The 23,330-nt window shown below is 42.7% G+C and overlaps 2 protein-coding genes across 2 annotated transcripts in view; one reads left to right on the forward strand and one right to left on the reverse strand.

The window, feature by feature from the left end:
* The window catches only part of syn3 (synapsin III), a 72,784-nt gene that overhangs the window by 20,875 nt on the left and 28,579 nt on the right, over window positions 1-23,330 (reverse strand). The gene's annotated exons all lie outside the window — the stretch shown is intronic.
* Window positions 9,843-23,247, forward strand: LOC103382975 (metalloproteinase inhibitor 3). Its single transcript, XM_008315960.3, has 5 exons — window positions 9,843-10,160; window positions 17,199-17,281; window positions 18,245-18,356; window positions 19,620-19,741; window positions 21,045-23,247. The coding sequence occupies exons 1-5, from the start codon at window positions 10,031-10,033 to the stop codon at window positions 21,240-21,242; spliced, it is 645 nt and encodes a 214-aa protein (XP_008314182.1). The 5' UTR covers window positions 9,843-10,030; the 3' UTR covers window positions 21,243-23,247.

Below are 23,330 nucleotides of genomic sequence, written 5' to 3' on the forward strand. Positions count from 1 at the left end.
GTAATACCTCCTCCTCCTACAGTTTTTGTATATTTGCATAAAACTGCTGTCAGGGGAAGGAGTGCTGGTAACAATATCTCAGTGATCACACAGGTGGTTAATAACACAAATGCCTAACCAACAGTTTAGACCTAATAAAAGAACGCAGTCTTCACGGCTCACGTTCGGTCCTTTCTTCATAAATCGACAGTGTTTTAATTTGAAAGTCCACCTGAGGTCCGTGTACAGACTGTTCTGAGAGCAGCTCCTTCAGTGCAGCTCTGCTGTAATGGGGACTTTGACAGACCTTATTAGTGCTAATCAATTCACTAACCTACATTCCTGCCTCAGAAGTAAAAGGGCAGACGGGCCCGGGGCGAGCCAGTCCTGTAAAAACCATCAGCGCTGTGCCACATTCCACTCTGTCTAAAAGGAAAGGAAAGGAGTTTCTATCCCAGTTTCCACAGTCTCCTGTGGGACTTGATCTGAGAGAGGGTGGCTGTGTGCAGTTCTGGACGCCTCGCCGCACGGACTCCGTGATTGTGCCGAAACACGTACGATGAAAAACTGTGTTTAAGTTCATCCATCATTGAACAGGCAGGTGTCAAAGGTCACTGGTTGGAGTTACTAAAATATTCAGCTGCATTTCTTTCTTTTTTTTCAAATTGTGTGGTTTCCATGAAAAGAATGTCCACATGGTATGTTTCCCTAAATATTTCCTTCCTGAATTCGACCACATCATATATCCTGTTTCCAGAGGAGGTAAAGTAAACGCCAACATCCGGACGTTCTCCACATGCAGTAACAGTCGCGTGGTACTTTTACCCAGTCACCGTCCCTGCAACTCAAGAACATCACGAGGTTTTCCAGGAGTGAAGTCATGTAACGTCTTCAGATAAAATGTAATCGAAAATACTTTACAAATAAAAAATGTAGATTCAAAAAGTATTTTTCAGGCCTCAAAATGATACAGTACGAGGACTAAAACACTACTATATATTTTACGTAGGTGTTGTTTTTCCATTAAACTGGATCTAGTTCTACATGTAATGCAAACATATCTTGTTATTTTGCATCCAACATCAAGCCATTTCAATAATACACAGGTTCATATTTAGATGTTTTTAAACATGTCTAAAAAATGATATCATTAAATAAACCAAACACGTCGTGACCTGCCGTTATATCTCCATGAACCACCAAGGAGTAGCGAGCCACGTATTGATGAGCTCCTACTTGTATTGGCAGAGCAGCGAAGTGTTAGTGTTTTCACAAGATAAAACTTTTTATACAAAAAAATGTATCTAATTCTATATGTCAAAAACCAAATGACAGAACAGGCACAGAGTCGTCGACTCAGAGAAAATAAACACATCTGAGCAACATGTCCTCGTGTGATAAGACGCTGGAGACCAGAACCGGACAAGTCATGGTGGCAGGAGAAAAAAAAAAAAAGCCGCAGCACGACGGCTATATTCAGAAACATGGCCGGTGTTCTCCTTATAAGGTCCAGAAAATGTAGGAACAAGGTTTCTGACAGCGGAGGAAGGAAGAGAGAATTCTGCAGAGCGAACACCGCAGCGCAGACCAAATGTCAGCGCTGCCACTGTTTTCAATTAGAACCTGGCACGAGGGGAGGAGGGAGAGGAGGGACATCAAGGAGGAAGATGTTTAGGAACAGCTGGATGTGGGGAACCTCATCTGTATTTAGAGCAGCTGTACAAGCAGCGGGGAATGGGTGGTTCTCGGCACCGCAGTGTAGCAGTGGAACAGCAACAGGTCAACGAGCGTTTACATCAAAACAAAGAACTTCGATCATAAATAACACCATACTTAAGGAACATTCGCGATTAATCGAGATAAATCAAAGAAACATAAATGAAATTTATTTCCGCAGTGTGTGTAAACGACAAATCACAAATCGATGGTGTAATGAACAACGATAAGTGATTGATCTGTCGCTGCATTCTGACGTCATATTATTTCAAGTACACAAAAGTGACGACTAAATACTATTAAACAATATTGCCAGAGTCGATATTTCTTTATGTTTTTTTCTTTTTTTGTGTGCTTTACTCAGGCCACTCGGGGTCAGGAGGTTTGGGCGTCTCAACAGAGCTGAGGTCGTTGCTTTAACATGGGTGTTTTTGTAACTTATCAAAACACCATTATGAGTTTCATATCGGCTTCAACAATAATTTTCGGAGTCACACCACGTTTCCATGCCGTGAACAAATGTTTGCCTGGAGTCTCATGTCTGCCGACGGGAGACTCCGGCCGTAAAAATAACCGTGGCGATGACTTTGCTCCTTCTATAGGCCGTTGAGCAAACCTCGGTCAGCCACGGTCAACAAACCCACACCCTCTGGTCTCAGCAGGGTGAAGAAGAGTCACTGACCGCAGCAAGGTTCATCACCACCCAACCAAACAGCACCGGTCAGAACTTTCTATTGTTACTTTGGTTTGAGACTCATGGAAACGTTTTAGTATTTCTGTCAGGGATAAATCAAGTCAAGCCTTTGACTTTTATTTGGTCAGATTTTTTGACCCGTCAACACAACAACTGTGTTGAAATCAGAGGAAGAAAATGAAAACACACTTTGATTCGATCTCCAACTGATTCTTTTCTTTTTCATAAAGTCTTTGGGCGCAGCATAGAAACAGGCTAGGACCTGGAATGACATTCTTCCAGAATTCAAGAGACGACACTTCCTGATGGAAACCTCACTGGCAGAAGTATTTATACTTAACTGAAGGAGCAACTTTATTATATTTACAAGCAAAGATTCAGTTTATCTTAGAACTTTTTGACTTAGCCTCTTTCACCCTATGCTAATAATCCGATTCTGAAAATAGCACAAATACAAAAAAGTAAAGTGAAACAGCATGTCAGTAATTATAGGTTTCATCTGAGGAAAAGTATTTTCTACAATATTTGGTTTTTCACTGAAATCTTTCATCGATGTATTTCTGATCCCAGAGACCAGTGGAAATATTACTGCTCTGTAAAAAGCTGCTCCTCTTCATTCAAAGGCCAAATGATTCATTCAGTAAAGAAAAAAAAATATGACTTTTTAACCATCTCTGCTTCCTGCCAAGTTTAATGAGAAGATAAAAATGAAAGGAAGAGATGATCTTGAAATGGAACACATGCCCCTGGGTGGAGGTGGAGGGGGTTGTGGTGGGTGGAAGGATCTGCACGGGTGTCCTGCAGCTGTGATGTCATTTCTAAATTTAAACTCTGTCCTCGTCCCTCCACCCATCCCTGTGTATAGTCTGCATCCTGTGGACCCTCTGTTAGGACCCTTGACCTTTGGCCTCCTGATGACTCACTCTGCCATGTTGACTTTCATTTTCCATATTGCACACACACACACACACACACACAAACACACAAACACACATCTTCTCTTCAATTCCCAGACAGAGATCATTTTCTGAGCGGAAACATCTAGAAACATCTAGAGCCGCGTACGTGATTCAGCTCAAAGGACAAACTTCAAAAAGAAACAACACGCTGGTTTATAGGAACAGCAGACGTAGAGGTGATGCCTACACTTTACCACTTAGTCGTTACGTTCTCAGGCTGCATGCTAACGATCAACAGTTACTGGAAGTTTCAGGGACTCGGTCGCTGATTTAAGCGAGTCTCTAGACCCAAAAAAATATATATAAATAAATAAAAATATCAGATATGTTTTTTGAAAATATTTTCAAATGTCTATTTAGCATCTTAACTTGCTAGCTCTTTAGCGGGTAAGTCGCCATTTCCTTACTACTGTAAATGGCCACTAGCCGATGTCGTCATTTACGGTTACTGTGAATACTCACTTCAATCCAAGACGTACACAGTTCATGTATTTTAAAGTAAAATTAACAGTAGTTTTTTTTTTGTAAGTATTATTAAAATTTTCCAGTTCTCAATGAATTTATTAATTTTTTGACTGTAATGTCACTGTGACATGAAAATAAAAACCACCACTGCACTGCTGCTCCTCAGTTTCCGTTCAAACAGTCTCATAGCAACAATGCGAGTCTCTATTCTGAGACGATGACGTCGACCACCAAACAGCACAGTCACTCTGTAGCACCGCAGCAGTCGAGGCATTCCCTCAACCTAAAGGATTTCCTGATACGCTGTTTCCATGCCGTCGTTCACCCACGCCGACGCTCGGCTCCGGTGTCTCATTGTCTCGTGCAGTAATACGACCTAGTCGTTTTGTGGGGTTTCCTGACCGCAGCCCAACACCAAATATGTGAAGTGGGGAGCAGGAGGGGTCCCCGACTCCGAGAGGCTGGAGCTGCGGTCACATTTGAGACGGAAGTGGGTGACTGTACATCATATTTAACTGCAGGGGGAGTCCCGTCGCAGGCTGGATCACGGGTCAGGGCCATGTTTGCGTTTCTCTGCTCTGAAGTCTGGAGTCCACATCGGATGATGAACACGGACCATCTGTTGAACAGCTCAGTGCACTGGACCGACCGGGCTGAGTGACAGCGCCTATCGTCCTGCAGGGTGGGGGCGAGGAGGCGATATCATACCCTGATAACACACTCTCAGACACTGGGCTTCTGTAGAAGTTCAACATTTTCAGATAAAAGTGAGCTACTTAACGTCAGGACAAACCAAACAGACGTGACGTCGTAACACTGGTCCACGGACAGCACGGCTTCTCATTTTAATAATGTTTGAAAATGAACAAAAATTTAATTCAAATTACGATCGTAAGAAAAATCTTTTGAGCAAACCGAGCTAAGTTATTGTTTTATATTATTTGAAGAATCATAATCAGACTGTGGAAAACAAAGTTTACATGAGATCACAGTCAGATTTGAAGCATTTTTATAAGCATTTTCTTCTTAATTTCTTCCTTTTTTTAAAAAACAGAAATCAAGCAGCAGTTCCGTCACAGTCCATGGTCCCCGACCCTAATGTTTTCTTTTTTTTTTAACGATCCATCTGACCTCGCAGTAAAACAAAACAAAGTAAAGTAGAACAAGTTTTTCCAATAATGCAGAGAATCTAACGAAAAAAAACCCTCCAAATAAAGTTTGGATTTTTCTACTGTCCTCAAAGCACCTTTTGACAAACGGGAGAATAATCTGTCTGTTTCACTTGAATGACAAAGAATCATCACACACACACACACACACACACACACACACACTCCCTGTATGACCACTGTCTGGCGTCAACTTTCCTTTCAAATCTGGATTTCTTTCCCTCTGTCTCCTCAGCAGCTTTTCACTCAGATGAAAAATATTTCCTCTGAGTCACCGCTTGTTTCTTCTTCCTTCACCAATGAAGTGCAAAGTGCATTTGTCTCCTCGCTCGGCCGGCAGCTGGTCGGCTTCTAAAGAAACACTTTTCCCTCCATAAATGCCCTTTTAAGACGAAAGGCACTCGGTGTGTGTTGACCCACTTCAGTGACAAGGCTGGGACACTGGAACCAGGTGACGTGACAGACAGTGACGAGGTTCACGCAGGTACAACTACAAAACCCTGCCTTTCTCGTCATTTTGTCCCATTTTGGACTCTAGCGCTCACCTAGAGCACGCAGCGGCCCACACTCCTGTTTTGGCTGCTGAAGTTGAATGCAGTGACATCATCGTTGGACTGATACATGGAGGAAGGAGTATTTTCTTTAGGGGAATCTGAATAGTCCAAAGAAGGACATCCTAACCACTTTTCCTTGACCTTAAGGAAAAATGTTCAGGAAAGTGTTGTAGAAGAGTTCACAAAGAATTTATAGAAAAAAAAAAACAACAATCTCAACTAAACTGAACTAAACTCAAAAATTAAAAAAGGAGTGAAATTCTAGCAGGAAGTTTTCAAAGTTCAAGGTGCACCTCCCCTAGAGGGCGCCAGAGTACTTACTGTGAGAAGCGAAAGAAAGAAAAAGAAAGGCAGGTGTCTTAGCTGAACAGTGATCGTAACTGAACAGTGATCGTAACTTAGGGAGAACAGGAACCAAACAGTGACAGTCACAAAGAACAACCGTGAACATTTGAAACGTTGTCCAGACTCCAAACTCGTAGACAGCGCAGCAGAGAGACCTCCATCACAGACTGACACTTCTTCATGTCCTTGTCTACTTACTCATTTTCTTTGTTGGAGGGCCACAGCCGTAATCGCGTTGGACTCCAATAGTTTTCATTAAAGAAGGAAATGGAAGTTTAGTCATGTCTTGAAACGTAAAAACTCAAATAATAAGACTTTTTGTGGATTTGAGTCAGAGTTAGTTCTCCATGGACGGAGGTTGGGTATCGCCAACGTATACCATCACAGATTGACAAGTTTGACCACAAGACGACTTGACTTGACGCTGCAGTTCATAACCAACAACTGCACCTACAGGTGACTTTGAGTAACTACCAAAGGACTCCAGTAGTTTCCACTTCCTATTTGCAGGAAACGCCCGTTGTTGTTGCGTCCGTGGGTCATATTTACTCCTGAAACATTTGGTCTGTGTTTCCTGTTATTGTCCAGTCATTATCCAACCCACTGCAGAACAAATCGCTTCCATTGTCCCGCATGACAAAAATCCACCAAACAGTGCCGTCCCTGTGACTGCAGAGAATTCTGTGTGCAGCTCAAAGGCTCATGGGTGATGATGACCTCATCTGGAAGAATACGATTTTAAAAATGATGGTTTTGGTTTGTAGCTGAAAAAAAAAAGACCATCGTTATAATTATTTTCTAAGAAAAAAAAAAACCCGGGTCAGTTTGACACTTTATATCTTTATACTGTGATCTAAACTGTCGTTAAGGTCAGCTACAGTGAAGAGGACACACTGACACACTGATCCCACACACACACACACACACACGGCGAGCAGCTCGGCTGATCGTCCACACATAATGAATGTGTGAAGTTCCAGGAAGAATTTGGCAAAAACTGTTGCATTTTTGTCTGAACGTGAAGACGAGGAAAGGTCACCAGATTACAGCAGATGGACAGACCATCGACTTCTTCTTCTTCTCATTTCTACTTTCACTGCTCTGCTTAGTTCACGGACAGACCGTCGTCTTCTACTTTCACTGCTCTGCTTAGTTCACCTCTTGGATGTATGGATATAATAACCTTGAAGTTCACATTATCTGCGTCGAGGCAACATGACCCCAGCAGAACTGTTTCTCTTGCCCTCGTACCTGTGAAGTCACAGGAACTTTGCTCGGGTGAATGTTTATGTGAAGCGCTCCGTGACCATATCTAGTCCCACTTTCAACACCTCGGTCGGACCGTCACACATGCCGATCCACTGTCTAACTAAGGAATGTGACTAATCTGTTGCTGCAGACTTTCAGTTGAGGGTGTAAAATAACATCCGACCGGGCATTATCAAAGGTTAACTACAGCTACGCGGCGGGCGTGTTTCCGCCGTGGTCCGCAGGAGCCGTCCACCTGGGTCTGGCCCACACAGATTACACGCTAACTTCTGATAGAATACGTTTGTGGCAGTGATAATAATGATTCACTTCCACACTTTTTCGACAAATTGCCCATTGTTCTTAGCATCTCCACAGTTTCTATCTGAATCCACAGCTGAACCAACACTGGCTCCGTTTCCTGTGACAGTGAACGGACATTAAAACACAGCAGATGATGAGTCGATGATGCCGGTCTGTGTCAAAGGTTAAATGTTTACCCTCAAACTGATGCTTCTGTCAGACCATAATCTGCAACTTCACAGAGACTCAATGAGAAGTGATTGATGTTTGATTGACAGCCAAACCTTCCTAACACCAGGGATCTTAAACATCAACCAGCTAAAGGGCCACTGCTGCCACCGTCATGTCACTGTTAATCATTATTGACATCTAGTCAAACGACCAGAAGTGACCCCCAGGCCATAGGTTTGAGACACCTATACTAGGAAATCCAGAAGGTAGTCCAATCACATTATATTTTTCACCCATATTCCAAATTCTGGTGATGTATCCAGGTGTATTGTTTTGTACATACTGTACGCAGCACATACATGTTCTGTGACCTGCTGTGAGGTTAACACAAAGATGTCTTCCTGGATACTGGTTTTATTTTTATTTTTTTTAGCCTAAGTGAAATGATATAATGTTGAGTAAACAACTATTGACTTACAAGGACATGGAATGCAGCACTTGTTTTCCAGGAGGTGAGAGACACTCAACCACAACATGTAACTTCATCATCATTCCCAGATCATTCCCACACAGTGAAGGTTGAAAAAATAAAAAAATAAAAAATGTAATTAACTATTATCATGAGAGAAAGCTCAGCTGGAAACAATAATTAAAATTTACAGTCTTATGTTAGGAGCGGAAAATGAGTTCTATACTTGGACATGTAGTTTTTAGTGAAATGAGCTGAGTGTTAATGAAGGAACCTTAAGGATAGAGTTCCTCGGCCTGATTATTTCTGGCTTGGTTATATAACTGTGAGTGGCAGCGACTAAGCCTCGTCAGAGGCAGCAGATAAGCCTCTGCAGCGATAACGCAGCTCCTCTCAGGTCTGTGATCACAGCATGGGAAAAAAAAGACTCTCCAGTTGGCTGATCTGACAGACAGATAGAACCCACGGTGCTGTCTGTAGAACCACAGAACGCCGGGTGTCTGTACATGGTACGTTCTTTTTTTTCTAGTGTCGGTGAAGGTAAACTGCAGATATAAAGTCACCGCGACAAATGTCCAATTAAATGCTATTATTTCTATGTGTTTGTGACTGGTGTTAACGTACTGTTGGAAAAGAAACATAGTAATCCTTGAGTTTACCACCTGGAGAACTCGCCCCATCACAGAACATAACAACTCCAATCAGAATCCTTGATTATAATTATTTACTAATAAACTGTTTCCAGGTCTGGTTACTATTTTTTACATATTGCTCCTACTGGTCTACAGTGTCTACAAAGGCATCCAAACTGTTGGTAACGCCTGCACATCGTTCTACTTTGATGCCAATGAAGAAAGTCGTCCGATGTTCCTTGGTAGAATTTAGGTTAAACGTTTAGAAATCAGACAATTTTCTTACAGTATCTCTGAATTACCAGTCACGTTTGTGCTAAGCCGCATCTGGAATTAATGTGTATTATTATGTAAAGCTGGGGTCTTGAACGGGGGGGGGGGGGGGGGTCTGTAACACCTCAGAGGATGGGCGATACTTTAAAAGAAAATGTCATTGAAAATATACTCCAGAAAAGAATCCAGAAAATTAAAGGTAAAGTATACATTTTTGACAGATATTTATGTGATAATGTATCATAAAACTGTGTAACATTTAAAGGCAAATTTAGGCAGAAATGATGACACAAGAAGGGGTGACTGAGTACAGCACGTGGATGAGTCCGTGGCCCGTGGACACCTGGACCACTTTGGTCAGACCAGGTTCTGTAGTGCAGTGAAAAAACCTGATGTGTATGATGATGAGACACAGTCCCAGAGGCTCAGTCTCTAACAACAATAATCAAGTAAAAACACTCTGTCATTTAAAAAGTCAAACATTTGAACAACTGTTACACAATGAGCAGCTAGGATGTTCTAAATTAAAAACCATGGAAAGTAAATAAATAAACTTGCCTCTTATAATCAATTATCCTTAGAACCTACACATAACATATAGTGGGAGGTTCTGGCTCCATCTCTGTACTTTAGGATCTTTTGGCCTGAAAACGTTCGAGACTCGGAGTCTAAATATAACCTGAAATGTGCACTTTTAAAAAAACAAAACAGAGAATTCAGTCAGTAAAAGCAGAAGAAAAACTTCCAGTAAGTCATTCATCCTGTCTGTGATTACTGAGGCATCGCCAGCCTCTGATTGGCCGACCCACACAAGAGCGGCGGGCGCGCAGAGGGGCGTGTACGTCGGCCAGTGTGCTATATGAACGGCCGTGCGTCTGACCGGGAGCAGAGAAACGACCGAGCTGCAGCAGACACTTGGACATTACACTGTACACACCACGACAACAACAACAACAACAGTCGGTGCGCCGTGAACGCAGCACAGCAGCAGGACCGAATCCACGCAGTTATTTTCTAGCTGAGGCAAAGAGGAGAGTCAAAGTTTGGTGGAAAATGCAGTCCGTGTACCAGCACCTCATCAGCCTGCTGTTCGTCTTCGGCAGCCTGCACGTTGACCAGCTGACGGAGGGCTGTTCGTGCGCCCCGTGGCATCCGCAGGACGCCTTCTGCAACTCCGAGATAGGTGAGTGATCGGCGGCCGCGACGAGCCGCGTTTACCGCCGCGCAGCTACGGAGGCTGAGAACCACCTGCGCAGAGATCAGCGGTGCTGTCGGAGCAGCAGCGATCTGACCTCCCCCAATCAGATCACTTCTCTTACGATAACTGACACGTTTATATTATTGTTATCGTGTCGAACAGACATGCTAGTGTTGCAGTATCTGACACCGACGTCCAGATTCACCTCGATGTAAAATAACCTTGATCACTGACCACATTTATTTATTAACACTTTTGTGTGAATTATCCTTACACTCTGGCGTAGTACGTTTTACTGATGGAGGGTATTCACGGTTGCGTGTTTTTTTTTTTTTTTACTGTCATGTGGACAGGCATGAATCATGGCTGGAGTTGTGAAATAACACAGGCAGAAGTCCAGACGTGACACCCGGGGCTTCAAGGACTGAGCTAGAACACTATTTATATTTTTCACATATGCAGTAAAACAATGTATCTAGGTGATCTCAGAATATCACAAGTTAAAAGGATACTACTATACTGTATGAAGTACTTCCAGAGTCCATGTGTTCCCTGCAGTAAACAGGAGACGAAGTACTTCCCATGTGTTCCCTGCAGTAAACAGGAGACTAGAGCGACCGGAGTGAAATTTACACATTTGCTCCAATGTCACAACAGTTTGTGGAAGATGTGGCTGAAGAATGACATTCTGCCTCAGGTTTGCTGTCGGACAGATGTGAGTCCAAATAATCAAAACGTCAAATCCAGTTTAATGTGGTGAAGAGTTGCAGGGACGTGGAGCAATGGCAAGGTCTCACAGATCATTGAGGGATTTCACAACAGATTTTTTTTATCCTCTTCTGGCACGGTGGCATCGCTCGGGGATATAGTAAAGAAAAAAGAAACCCTTGCTTGTATTCGTGTTTTAAATGGCTACAGATCCTTCTTCATAACTGCCTCGAACCAAAGACAGAAAGAAGTGGTGAGAAACGTCAGCAGTTGAAAACGACCACAGTCTGGTATTTACTCGTACGGATCACCGACTTTGTCCTGTTGGCGGAGGAACTGTTTTAGCTTCATCGTGATTGTGGCAGAATTGTGCACAAGTGACTCCGTGTGGAGAGGGAACCGTGTGGGCCAGCAGAACTGTGCATGAGAGTTCTAATGACTGTTATTTGGACCAAAAAAAGATGAATGTGTTGCCCTTTAAAACCCTTTGACTTGTTCATCAAACTGTGGTCCCAGGTCCAGCTGGCTGTCGGTCCGTTGATTCTGGGCCACAGGGATTAAATTAATAACCCATTATTTGCATTCCACTGGTCATCAGTGCAAAAGATGAATTCTGAAAAGGTGCCATATTTTTCACAAATTACAAACACCTGTTGACACGTTATGATGCTTTTCAAAATAAAAGTCTTTGGAGTGTTCCTTTACAAAGGCCAAAGATAGAAGTTCAAATTTGTATTTTTTTAGGACTGCTTTACAAATGGGTTTACGACGTCATGTGGTGTTCAGTCCTGGGGTCTGAAGTGGTCACCCTACACAAACTTGGACACTGCACTTTTTCTGTTCACCAGTAGAGGCTGATAGTTTTATTAATATGAACACATTTCGTGTTACATGTGTTACATGTTACATCTTTGAAAGTTAAACAAATTTACCGCCCCTTATTTTCCAAATCCATTGTCAAGTGTGATTTTTGGGAGGCCAGAGGGCACATCTTGACTTTTCCTGTTTATCGAGTCACTCTCAGTTTAACATCCCGGCGATGACAATAAATCCTTTGTCAAGTTTCAGGGGAGCGGGTCTGCAGGGTTAGAACTACAATTACAGGAAGACGGTGAAATTAAACCCAGATATTTGAAAATCCAAAGAGCCCAAACTGTATAATCCCCTAGAAATCCCTGACCACTGAGACGATGTTCAAGTCTTCAGCCAAGTGACCTCTGTGGACTGAATGAAGGAGAAGTGCAAACACTTGTGCAATTCTTAAGAATCCAATTTCCAAAGTCCTAGCCTAGCTTGAGGTGTTCTCTCCAGGTTTGTGGTACGACTACAGAAACTCTTCTGTTGCAGACCACAAACAATAACAACTTTAGTCTTAAATAATGTTTGTACCAAAAATCATCTAACCTTACCAGATGTCTTTCTCTTCCCCCTTAAGGACTGAAACAAGGATAATCTGCCCAACTCTGCCGATTCAAACTTACTGTTACAGTAGCTTTTTTCCCCCGAAAACCGCATATTACTAAAGTGCTGTGAGGCTAACAATGTTGTTGTCATTAAAATCAGACATTTGATGACTTAATTATAACATCTTTTATAACAAACCTTTTTTAATTTACCCTCATGGGTTGCACTTGTTTTGGCTTTAATTTGTTAGACTATCAAGCAAACGTCTGAGGCACACGGAGCGAACGAAAGTACGGGTTTAAGAAGATAATCTTCTTAGGGAGAAACCCTGTAATTGTCGCCGTCGACTTCAAACGCAACAGGTCGTAATCTTCCCAGTTACAGAGCTGTAGTCAAGTTCAAAGTGTTTCTCTTGTTTTCTTGGCCCATAATCACGACCAGACTCGTCGCTGGTTGCAATAAATGCAAGAATTTAATCAAATGCTGAAAAAGCATCAAAACTGTGGAAATATTCTTCAATCTGGACTTCCCCTTTTTTTATGTTGGTGGTTGTTTGTAACGCACCAGTGCTGCACCTTTTTGGTTTCCAACATGAGGACCAGCTGTAGTTTAAACGCTGCGTCCCATTGGCAACATGTTCTCATGCATAGAAATTCACATCTGTGACCTGTGTTTAAGAAACCACAGGAAGGGACGTTCTCTGAGGTGTCCTCTCTGGGCCACACTGCTGCCGACCACTAGGTGACCTGGCTGCTGTTGTATAGAGACCTACTTGGCTACTATTAGGCATCTGCTTAAGAGAAGTCCATTCAGGGGAAGTAAGGAGCGCTTGTTTTTCCAAAAGCTCTCTGAAGGCGAGATTAGAGGCCCAGCAGTAACCTTTGACCCTGAGATTTAATATTGCTGTGTTACGGTGGTGAACAGAGCAAACCAACACAGGCCTGTACTGTGAATGAGGATTAGTCTAATATGTGTTGGTTCTTGGTGCAGATTGGGAAATGGAGAAAAGAAAACCCAAATCATGTCTGATTGCTGCCTCCAGGGTTTTTAACCCTCCTGGTTCCAATGTTTTTTTTTTTTTCTTTCTTTTTCTTCTTCTTCTCTTAATTGGACTGAGTACTTGAAGGTAATCGAATCAAACGCTCTTGGCCCCCTTTTCAACGAGTCAACAGGTGACAGATGATGATCTGGATGAAGCCAGGTTGCCTGTTGTGAGATGTATGATGCAAGATTACGTAAGCTATCCGTGGTTTCCCCCAAAGTGAGTTTAAATATGATGAGACGTCAAAGGTTTTGGATTCCGTGTAAGCTTGGAATGTTTGTCCTCTCAGCCGGGAATATCCAATATCCAGTCTACCTATCAGGACCAGGCCCCTGCTGTGAGGTCCACTGTGTAAATATGTAATCTACTGTCTTGTCTTTGATCAAGTTTTTTTTTTAATTGAAGATTTTTTAAATCAAATGTCAAACTTAAGTTTAGGCAGGAAAGAGCTTCAGGTTATGGATGTGACTCTGCACCGTTGTATTTGTGGAGACTTGCTAATTTGCTGAGAAAATTTTGTTGTGGAGGAATTTATTTTACGTACGTTGGTCAAAGGCTACGAAAAGGCACCAATTTGAGCTTTGACAACTGGTGTTTTGAGGTCAGCCAGCATGACACGTGAATTTAAATGACTAGTTGGTTTAGGATTCCCATGCCTTATTCCAACTGAAACATCATGTGAAATGTGTCGTCTTGTTGCAAAACTGGGAAAAGGATAACATTTTCCCATCAGAGAGAGCAGATATGCTGAGTGAACTAAATATTTCTTCTGGTTTTGGTCAGTTGGGGAGGCGAGCACCAGTCAGGAAACCTTGAGGGCGGAATTTGTGAAACTGACATTATGGAATATATTTGTACTTTTTCAGCACCGGTGGCACTTTCTCGCTGCAACACATTAGTCTGCTGCACCACTGTCATGTCACACATGGTGCTTTTAGGAAATGCAAAACAACAGTTGCAGTGCCAGACCTGGTGCTTTTAGAAAATGCAAAACAACAGTTGCAGTGCCAAGGGGTCGCCATGGTTTCTGTGACGACGTCTTTGCATTTCACCGGCTCTCAGAGCGGACATCACGTCACTTCACTTGAACACAGGCCTCTGCTCTGTGGCGGCGATTCAGTTTCACTGTTTATTTTTGAGCGCAGTAGCGTGTCGTCCTGAGAATTCCTCTTCCTCCCACACCTCCTCAAACTTGGACCTCTGACTGCATACTAAAAACCACTGTCACCCGCGCCTCCCTTTCCTTTCCTTGCCTCACATGCAAACACAAAAAGTGAATTAAATTCCTCCTTTCAAGCCTGCAGTTTGTCACACTGTACGTGGGTTGCAATAAATTCTCAAGTGAATCAAATTCCAACCCGAAGACTTTGCCTTTGTAAATAAGTAATACCTTGCCTCAGGCGGGAGGCACTGAACACATACCAAAAAAAAAACAAATTCCTTTGTTTTCTCCCGTTGCTCTGAGAAAACAAACCTGTTTATTGTTCTCATCAGTAAAAACTCCCACTCTTGAAAATGTTTGTCAGCGCTTCTACACTCTGCACAGACCTCTAATTTTAAAGAGTTTGAAAAACTCCTACTTGGTATTATATATATTTTAGCCATCCAAACCAAGTTTCCCAAACTTTAACTGCAGCGACACCCTGTGGTAGATCTATCTATCTGTCCATTGCAGCCATTTGTTAATTTTAAGAGAGAAAAAAACAAATTCGTGAATCGTACATCCAGTAATTCCACTGTCTATTCACGTGTTGTTGCACCCGAAACACCTGCTGTTATTTGCACACACTGTGGGGAAACAAAAAAACGATTCTCTTTAAACTTACGTTTAGCATAGCCACATGTGTGGACATGCGGAGTTATGTTCACTATGAATTGAACTTAGGTGTGAATATGAATGTGGATGGTTACTGGTGAGCTGCTGTGCTAGCCATCCTGGCCTGGTTACCGCTGACCCCACGACCCTGAACAGGACTTGTGCAGTGGAGGATATTCATATGAATGAAAATGTAAATGAATGAATCCATCAATCGAATTACATAAGATCTAATCTGCAGAACATTATCTAGAGAAATAATCTCATCAGCCTCGCAGGAAGTCAGCTCTACAGGAAGTAGTTCCAGGGTGGAACCAGGGTGACATTATTAAACTAGGTCAAATAAACACTTGTAACGTGGATGTTTTGACATGAGCCGGCTGCCAGAGGGTGAATGTAAATATAACTGCTGAATGGTGAGGAGGTCAATGGGTCACTAGTAGGGAATGACACAAATCCTCTGTCTCTGGAGCAGCTGAGGCCCTTTAAACATTCCTGTGGGTGATGGCACCATAACTGACCAATTAGTCAACAAGAGGGGTCCTATCTGAGCGCACTTCAGTTGAATCAGCTCAACTGTTGCCTTTGAAACATGAACATTTTCCCTCTCCCCGGGGTGGGTTTCGAGGTCGGAGCAAAGTAAGAATCCAGGTTTTGAGGTGAGCGTTACAAAAACAAGGCGAGTGTATTTAACTGACGTAAAAGTATCCTTCTGTAGCCACACATTCCTATGTAATTGTGGCTAGTTTCCTCTGTAATTTCAGAAGTGAATGTCTGTCAAACGGCATGTACGTTCGTTTGGCAAAGGTCGATACCTAGGTGATAGCTCTCCGTGGCTTTTATAAAAATAGACAATGAATTAATGGATCGGATGTTCTGCAAAAAGATGTAATGAAAGGTTGTTGGAAGACTGAAAGACTGGGCACGGCGCTCTGAACGTCCAAGTCTAAAACGGGATCACGACTTCGACTAAAGCCAACATTGGTTGTGCAAATAGTGATTTGGCACAACCTAGGGTTACTAAATGGAACTGAACAATGATTGCACCACTCTAGCCCCCTACCACAAAATCAACTTTGTCATTCTTCTATATATGGTACAGTGATAGCATGTTAGCGCGTTTGTTCAGACTCCAGTGCTAAAAGGCATAGCAACAGTCACGGTCGTATAGGATAAAAAAAAAAAATCAAAACAAACATCTATGTTTATAAAGTGATAAGATATATTTGAGTCCAGGGCTGTTTATGTCGACACGTTCTCAGGTGTTTATTTAGCTCTTCCATCCATATGATTAACCGTCTAAAAATAAACATACGAGTTATAGTTAGAATATCAAGTCAGTCATGTCCAAAAATAAATGTGTCAACTCTATTGAGGTGTGTCGACTCCTCTTCCTGCCCAAGTTTCCTTTTCTTATCCATTTCCTGCCACATGCTTTGTTTCTTTCTCCCATTTTTTTAAAAAAAATACAAGAATGTGAAGCTTCCCATTTTCCCGCTTTCCCGAGGAATGTGAGCTTCTTCAAGTATGTAGGGAAGGAAATTCCACCAGGGGAAGATAACAAACACGGCCGTGTTAGTTGTGTCTGTGGCTCGTTTGCTGTGGGTAGCAGGTGAACTTCACAGAATGTTTGTCGCCCAAATACAGAGCCCACAGGTCTGGTCCCACTCTGTTCACATGCCCGTGTTATCACTGTTGTTTCACTTCCCACTCCAGACCATCACAAGGAGCTCCCTGCTCCCAACACTAGGGGGGAAGCATGGGGGTCCTGCACCAGGATAAGATCTTTTTAAAGTCTAGTCGCGGTAGAGACACCAGTGTGAACAGAAGTGACGCACACATTGAACTCTTCAAAAAAAAATCTCTGGACAAATATTTATATATATGTACAATGTATGTGTATATATATATATTTATATTATATATTCATATGTAATACTTGGGGATTTTGCAATAAGAATTTACTAACGCCTCCTACTGGTCAAGCTCTTGTTTGTTAAAAAAAAAGTTTGATCGCTCCTGATTGGTTGATTGGTATCCCCTCTGTTCTTAGTGATCCGGGCTAAAGTGGTGGGAAAGAAACTCCTGCGGGATGGACCTTTTGGAACCATGCGGTACACAGTCAAGCAAATGAAGGTAAGAGAATTTTCCCCAACACAGTTTCAGAGAAAAAAATGTAAAAATGAATGTCAAAAGTAAAAAAAAAAAAAGGTTCCACAGTTTCAAATCATTGAAACCAGCTGGTTGTTTTAAATCACTCTCCAAATGTATCGTTGTTGTCGTTTCTTTTATTTCACATGATTTTATTTATTTGGTTTTTATTACTTCTCGCATTGTCAAAAGAACAGAAACAAATTCCAGCTCAGCGTCGACCTGCTGCACAGACCAGTAAACAGACTGCACTCGTAGCTGCTGCGTGACAGCTGAGCAGCAGTTCCTGGTACTGAAGACTGAAGGAATTCCATTCTTCACTTCCTCTGTATTCTTACATAACGCCGCATATTCCTGACAGATGTGGACGCGGGCCGGCTGCTCACACAGTAGCCAGGCTGCCGGATTAACGGGCCTCCAGACACTACAGCTTAACCAAGCTCCACACTTTAGGTGTAAACATCGCAGTGGTGTACGTTTCACTGTCCACACCTGATAAACCTCTCTGTTGAACCACACAACTGTCGCTGTAAGGAGTCTGGTTCTGTGGGCCAATCACATTAAACACAATAAACAACAATTCTTCCAGAATTCCGTCAAATCCTTTTCCCAAAAACCTCCACAGTTTGACGACTTGTACTGTAGTAAACAACGTTCTGTTGGTCCAGGACACATTTTGAGGGAAAAAAAAGTTTCCCACAGTTTAGTCCAGTTACAGGAATGACCTCGCTTAGAAGGAAGAACATTACCAGGATTTAGTCGAGTCCATCTACAGTGTGACCTGTGCAGTTTAATTGGTTCATTAACAAAGGTTAAAGAACGGCATTAGGCTCAGGAGCCACGGGTTGAGGACCCCTGCTTTAGGGTGAAGGTGGAGTGATATGCAGTGCGTTATATTTGGAGTTCCTTTCACTTTTTAACACCACGTTTGTTTGTTCTGTCCTCCAGATGTACAAAGGCTTCGACAAAGTGCAGCACGTGCAGCACATTTACACCAGCGCCTCAGAGAGTTCCTGTGGCGTGAAGTTCGACATCAACAAGTACCAGTACCTGATCACAGGTGAGCCAGTGATCTCAGTAAAGGACTTTGTAGCAGACCCCAGATATAATCGAAATACTGATTTAAAGTGACACCAGTTCCTTGTCCTCTATATTTACTCAAATACATGATGCATAAAGTATTGTACTTTTACAAAGTACTGTATATATTATAGAACCATTTCTTCTAGAAGCAGTACTTGTTGACGCTGACCTTACCTACTCTGTCCCTTCTCCTGTGACACTGACTATTTATATGCTTCCTTTCGCTGCTGTAGCGTCAGTTAAAAGTCGGGGTTTGAAGAGGAAACAGAACATAATCTCTTTCTCTCACAACTTGTAATTAACAGTTAGCAGGAAGTAGCTGACAGTTTCCACCACTAGTCTTTTTTTACGAGCTGCTATTTCCAACAGAGGTGTCGTTCACTCTGGACCCCGCTGTTCTCGTCGTTCATACACGACTGTTGCTAAGTCCCGACCTGTGACGACTTCAGCGACAACCAGCCGGCATTGCCAGGCAACCTCAGCAGTGTTTATGCAACCGTGCAGTGCGTGACATCACCGCCATCTCTCGCTTCTCTCCGAGCGTCTAAAATAAGTCCTGCACAGGATCAGAAGGGCGAGGGAACAATTTAAACACGGCAGCGTCCGTGAAATGAGCCGCTCCGTTCTCCTTTGATCAAACCACGAGGGCTCCGCTGCTGATTAGAATTTAAGGAGCATGTCACACACTCGACACCATGTAATAGGTCTGCGACTCCCATAATCCCACAGAGGGCGCAAGGCCCGGGCGCAGGGGTCGAAGAAGAACAGTTTGGGGAGCTGTCACATTCCTGAGACGTTTGGCTCGTGTCCAGAGAACTGGACAGAAAGCCACTTCTGTGAACTTCTGAGTTACAACTTGGCCCGTGTCCAGAGAACTAGTGGGCCACTTCTGTGAACTTCTGAGTTACAAACAGTACAACATTAAAATGGTGTGACACGTGTTAACATTTTTAATAATCGGAAATAAAGTTGTTGTTATTAAGTCTGATTTACACATTTTTGAAAATGTGAAACCATCTGTCCTGGAGCAAATAACTTTACAAAGGGAAAAATGGGGGAAAATCTTTTGGCAATTAGCTGGGTAGTCAGACATTGCTACTGTCTGCAGCGCCCCCTAGTGAATGTTTCCAACTGTGGCACAAATGGAAAAAAAAAAGAAACGAAGGAGCCCCGCCCCCCTCTTTGACCACCTCATGTTTAAAAGGCTAACAGATTCTATTTTCCCTCTGTGTCTTGTCAGGGCGAGTGTACAACGGCAAGGTTTACACCGGACTGTGCAACTTCAACGAGCAGTGGGATCGACTCTCTTTGGCTCAGAAGAAAGGCATCAACCATCGGTACCAGCTGGGCTGCAACTGCAGGGTGAGTTCAAACAGAAAACCGTTGTCCATGACGAAAAATATAATTTAAATTAAAAAGAAAAAGCTGTAAAGTCAGTGGTCAGGACCGATTCTGATCTCTGGTCAGTTGATTTCTGAGCAGCAGAGGCAGTTATTAAGTAACTGCTCTGGAGTCAGTTCAAGTCCTCATTCCAAATGTTGTATGACTCAATCCCGGAGTCTGTCACTGTGCAGCTGCCGAGCCGCCTAGTCAACGTCCCACTACTGTACCGCGGCGCCTTAGACATCTGCTAACGCCATTGGTTCCTATTGGTCTAAGAGGATTAGCAGAGAGAACCTGTTTGTTCCCAGTTTGTTCAGTGTGTACGGTGCAGTGACCACGAGCGTCCACAGGAGGCCATTAATCAGCTGGGACGTCAGCGTGGGAGCGCGTAAGAGCAGAGGGGCATAAACTTTATCACATATTGAAAATGCTCCCAGCAGTTTGCCCTCAGTGCATTCCTCCACACAGAGTAATTTACTGCACTGGAAAGCAGGAAGAATGTTACACCGGCTTAGAAAATTATTCTCCACAGATCATTAAAAACTCCAACGAGGAAGTTTTGTGGAGCATCTCTGAACCACGGAGGACAGATTATCCAGGTTTCAATAACAAAAACATACTCGAGGCCAACAGTAACCCCCAGCTCTTCAATCATCGCCGCCGCCGCTGCTACGTTCAAATTCACTGTCACTTTAGCAGCTGAGGATTTCAAAGCTTTTTTTCTTTTTTCCTCCCATTTCTTATTTGACTTCACGCAGCGTATTCATCTGTGGAGCTGCACTTTGTGTGAACACCTGGCAACTTAATGCACCGAAGAACCTCAGTGAAAGTCAAATTACATCATCAGCCTATAAAACAAAACAGCTCCAGGAAGCGTCTTCATCTGTGCTCTCTGCTGTGACACACACATTTCAATTGACTTTTTTATTTTTTTTAAATGATTCGATCATTTTTGACTGAATTCCAGTGCATTAAAACCGAGTACGTTTTTAACCAAATCTACCAACATAATTCATCTTTTTGTCAGTGACTGTCGCTGCATTTACGTCCCACAGAAATGACTCCGAATTTTCTCAAAAAGAAGCAAAACCATACGTATCTTTTACTAATGTCAGAGTTTTGTATCTTAGAAGTTTGAATGGTTGTGCTCTGAATGATGATATTATTTAACCGAAACATTACTGGTCACAAAAGAAAGCAACTGGGAAAAAAATGACCTACTGACTGAGATAACAGATACAATACTTTACTAATGGACACCTCGTCTTCGCTCCCTCCACAGATTAAAGCCTGCCGCTACCTGCCCTGCTTTGTGACATCCAAGAACGAGTGCCTATGGACGGACATGCTGTCGCACTTCGGCAACTCCGGCTACCAGTCCAGGCACTACGCCTGCATCCAACAGAAGGAGGGCTACTGCAGCTGGTACCGAGGCATGACCGCCCGCGACAAAACCATCATAAACGCCACCGACCCCTGAGTATGGACACTGCCTTGCCTGAAACCCACTGTTGCGTCCCTAACTCCGTCCCTCCCCCTGATCACCTCGCAGAGTATTTCGGGACTCTTAAAGCTGGCTGGTCTGGAGGACTGCTCCTCCTGAAGAAGCGTAAACGATAAAAGATTGAATCTATTTCTATGCCTGTTTAGTGGAACACCTTATAGAAATCAATACCTCTGTGGTTCTGCAGAGGCCCAATTAAAACGCTTCAGTGGTTCCAGTCCACTCTTCATAGATAAGAACAGCGTGCAGAGTACTATTTAGCCTTTAAATATCTTTCATTTGATTTCATTGCCTTATGCAGGATGGATAAACTCATTATAAAATTATTGTTGTCACTGCTTCGGGACGACCAAAGGAAACGCATCAGAAATTGGCCATAAAGCTATTAGCTATGGTGTAATAATAATTGGATGTAATTAGCATCTCATGATCCCCGGCAGAAATGACACCAGAAATGTTTAGCTTCAAAATGACTTAATCCTCTATAATGATTGTGTTCAGTTTTTCTGTAATCTGTCTGTCCCACGGACGGTCGTGGATTCGACCGATTATGCGAATCCCACACGGCAATTTTGCTCTCCGACCACTGACAAGAATCTGCAACAGTGCACAGTAAACGTCATGCGTTACAGCGGCACCACAGGGAGGAGCTAATTTCCCTCGGAGGTGGCGATATTTTTTTTTTTTTTTGCTGTATATAACATAAGCTAAAGAAACCTCTGTATTACATTTATTTATGGTGAATGCATTAGTGGTATTTCTGCAAAAAAAAAAAGACAGGCCAGTAGTGGCTGCGATCAAGGCCCGTCCTGAATGAAGAACCAGCATCTGCAAATTATATATCACGGTACTTTTTATGCTTGATTATAGTCGACTGGTGGTAACACTCCACCGAGTACAGTAAGAACAGAGGTTTCGGGTAAAAAAAAAAAAAGATTTATTTTGTAAGTCTATATTCAATTTTTTTATTTAACTATTTGAAATGGACATCATTATATATATACATATATATATATATATGAAAATAATGATAATATGTCACGCTCCCTTGTTTGTACACGTGGGAATGATCACGTATGTTTTTCTTGTCCTGTGCAGTACCTTCAGTCCATTCCATTACCAGACACAGATCTGCCTCACGGTGAGAAGCAGCACATTTATCACACAAATCAACGGTTCTAACACTCCAAACCAATACTGTTCTGTTCCACGGCGATGTCAACACTCATATTCATTCCATGCCGGCACAAATGTTCCAACCACGTACAACTCTCTGACGTATTCGGTGGGGGGAGTGGTTAGAGAGAATTTGTATTTGAGTATGACAATCTTCTAGTTTGAATTTACTCACAATTTTCTGACTGAAACCTGCGCCTTTTTAGTTGAACACAACACTGATTTACCAGCAGAAATTGAAGAAAAATACACACAAAGATCTTCAACAGCTCTAAGTCTCTTTTGTTTTGTTTTTATGGCCATCTGCTACACCCTAGTGTCGCATAGACAAACAAAAACAAATTATTTGCAGTAAATAAATAATAGTTTTCAGACCAATTAGGTGAAATTGGATAATTATCCATGGTCCACCTGATGATCCCTCATGGCCCACAAATGTGCCACAGCACAGTGGTTGGGAATCATAAAAGTTGACGATCAGTGAATGAAAATAACTTCATGTGGGAGAAAGTATTTCTGCTTCTATTAAAATAAAATAAAAATTCAACAAGGGCAGAAGACGTGACCAAGAGTTCTGGTCCAGAGTCACGATCAACTCCATCAGGCTCCGACAGCAGGATGGAGTTTGTCACGGCGTTTATTAGCAATGCGTCATAGCCTTATTGAACACAGTTACTGGCTTTGATACAAAGGCTGTCCCTCCCACTGTGGTAATTCTGTGTCAGTGTTTTTGTTTTGTGTTTTTGTAAATACACTGTCTGCTTAACACAGAAAGACTCGGTCAAACTTGATCCTTAAAAAAAAAAAACCCATCATGGAAGCTGTGTACAGTGTGTGTGAGGGTAGTAGTGGGTGTGGGTGGGGGGGTTCCTGGTAGGAGTTCTAGAA

Source organism: Cynoglossus semilaevis, chromosome 8, assembly GCF_000523025.1.
Source record: "Cynoglossus semilaevis isolate Cse_v1.0 chromosome 8, Cse_v1.0, whole genome shotgun sequence".
NCBI lineage: Eukaryota > Metazoa > Chordata > Actinopteri > Pleuronectiformes > Cynoglossidae > Cynoglossus > Cynoglossus semilaevis.

What these genes read in the sequence shown, in the direction of transcription:
- LOC103382975 (XM_008315960.3), top strand. Translation starts at nt 10,031, where the DNA reads ATGCAGTCCGTGTACCAGCACCTCATCAGCCTGCTGTTCGTCTTCGGC. An exon ending in GTACCAGTACCTGATCACAG is followed by an intron (nt 18,357 to 19,619) that starts GTGAGCCAGTGA and finishes GTGTCTTGTCAG; the next exon opens with GGCGAGTGTACAACGGCAAG. An exon ending in AGCTGGGCTGCAACTGCAGG is followed by an intron (nt 19,742 to 21,044) that starts GTGAGTTCAAAC and finishes CTCCCTCCACAG; the next exon opens with ATTAAAGCCTGCCGCTACCT.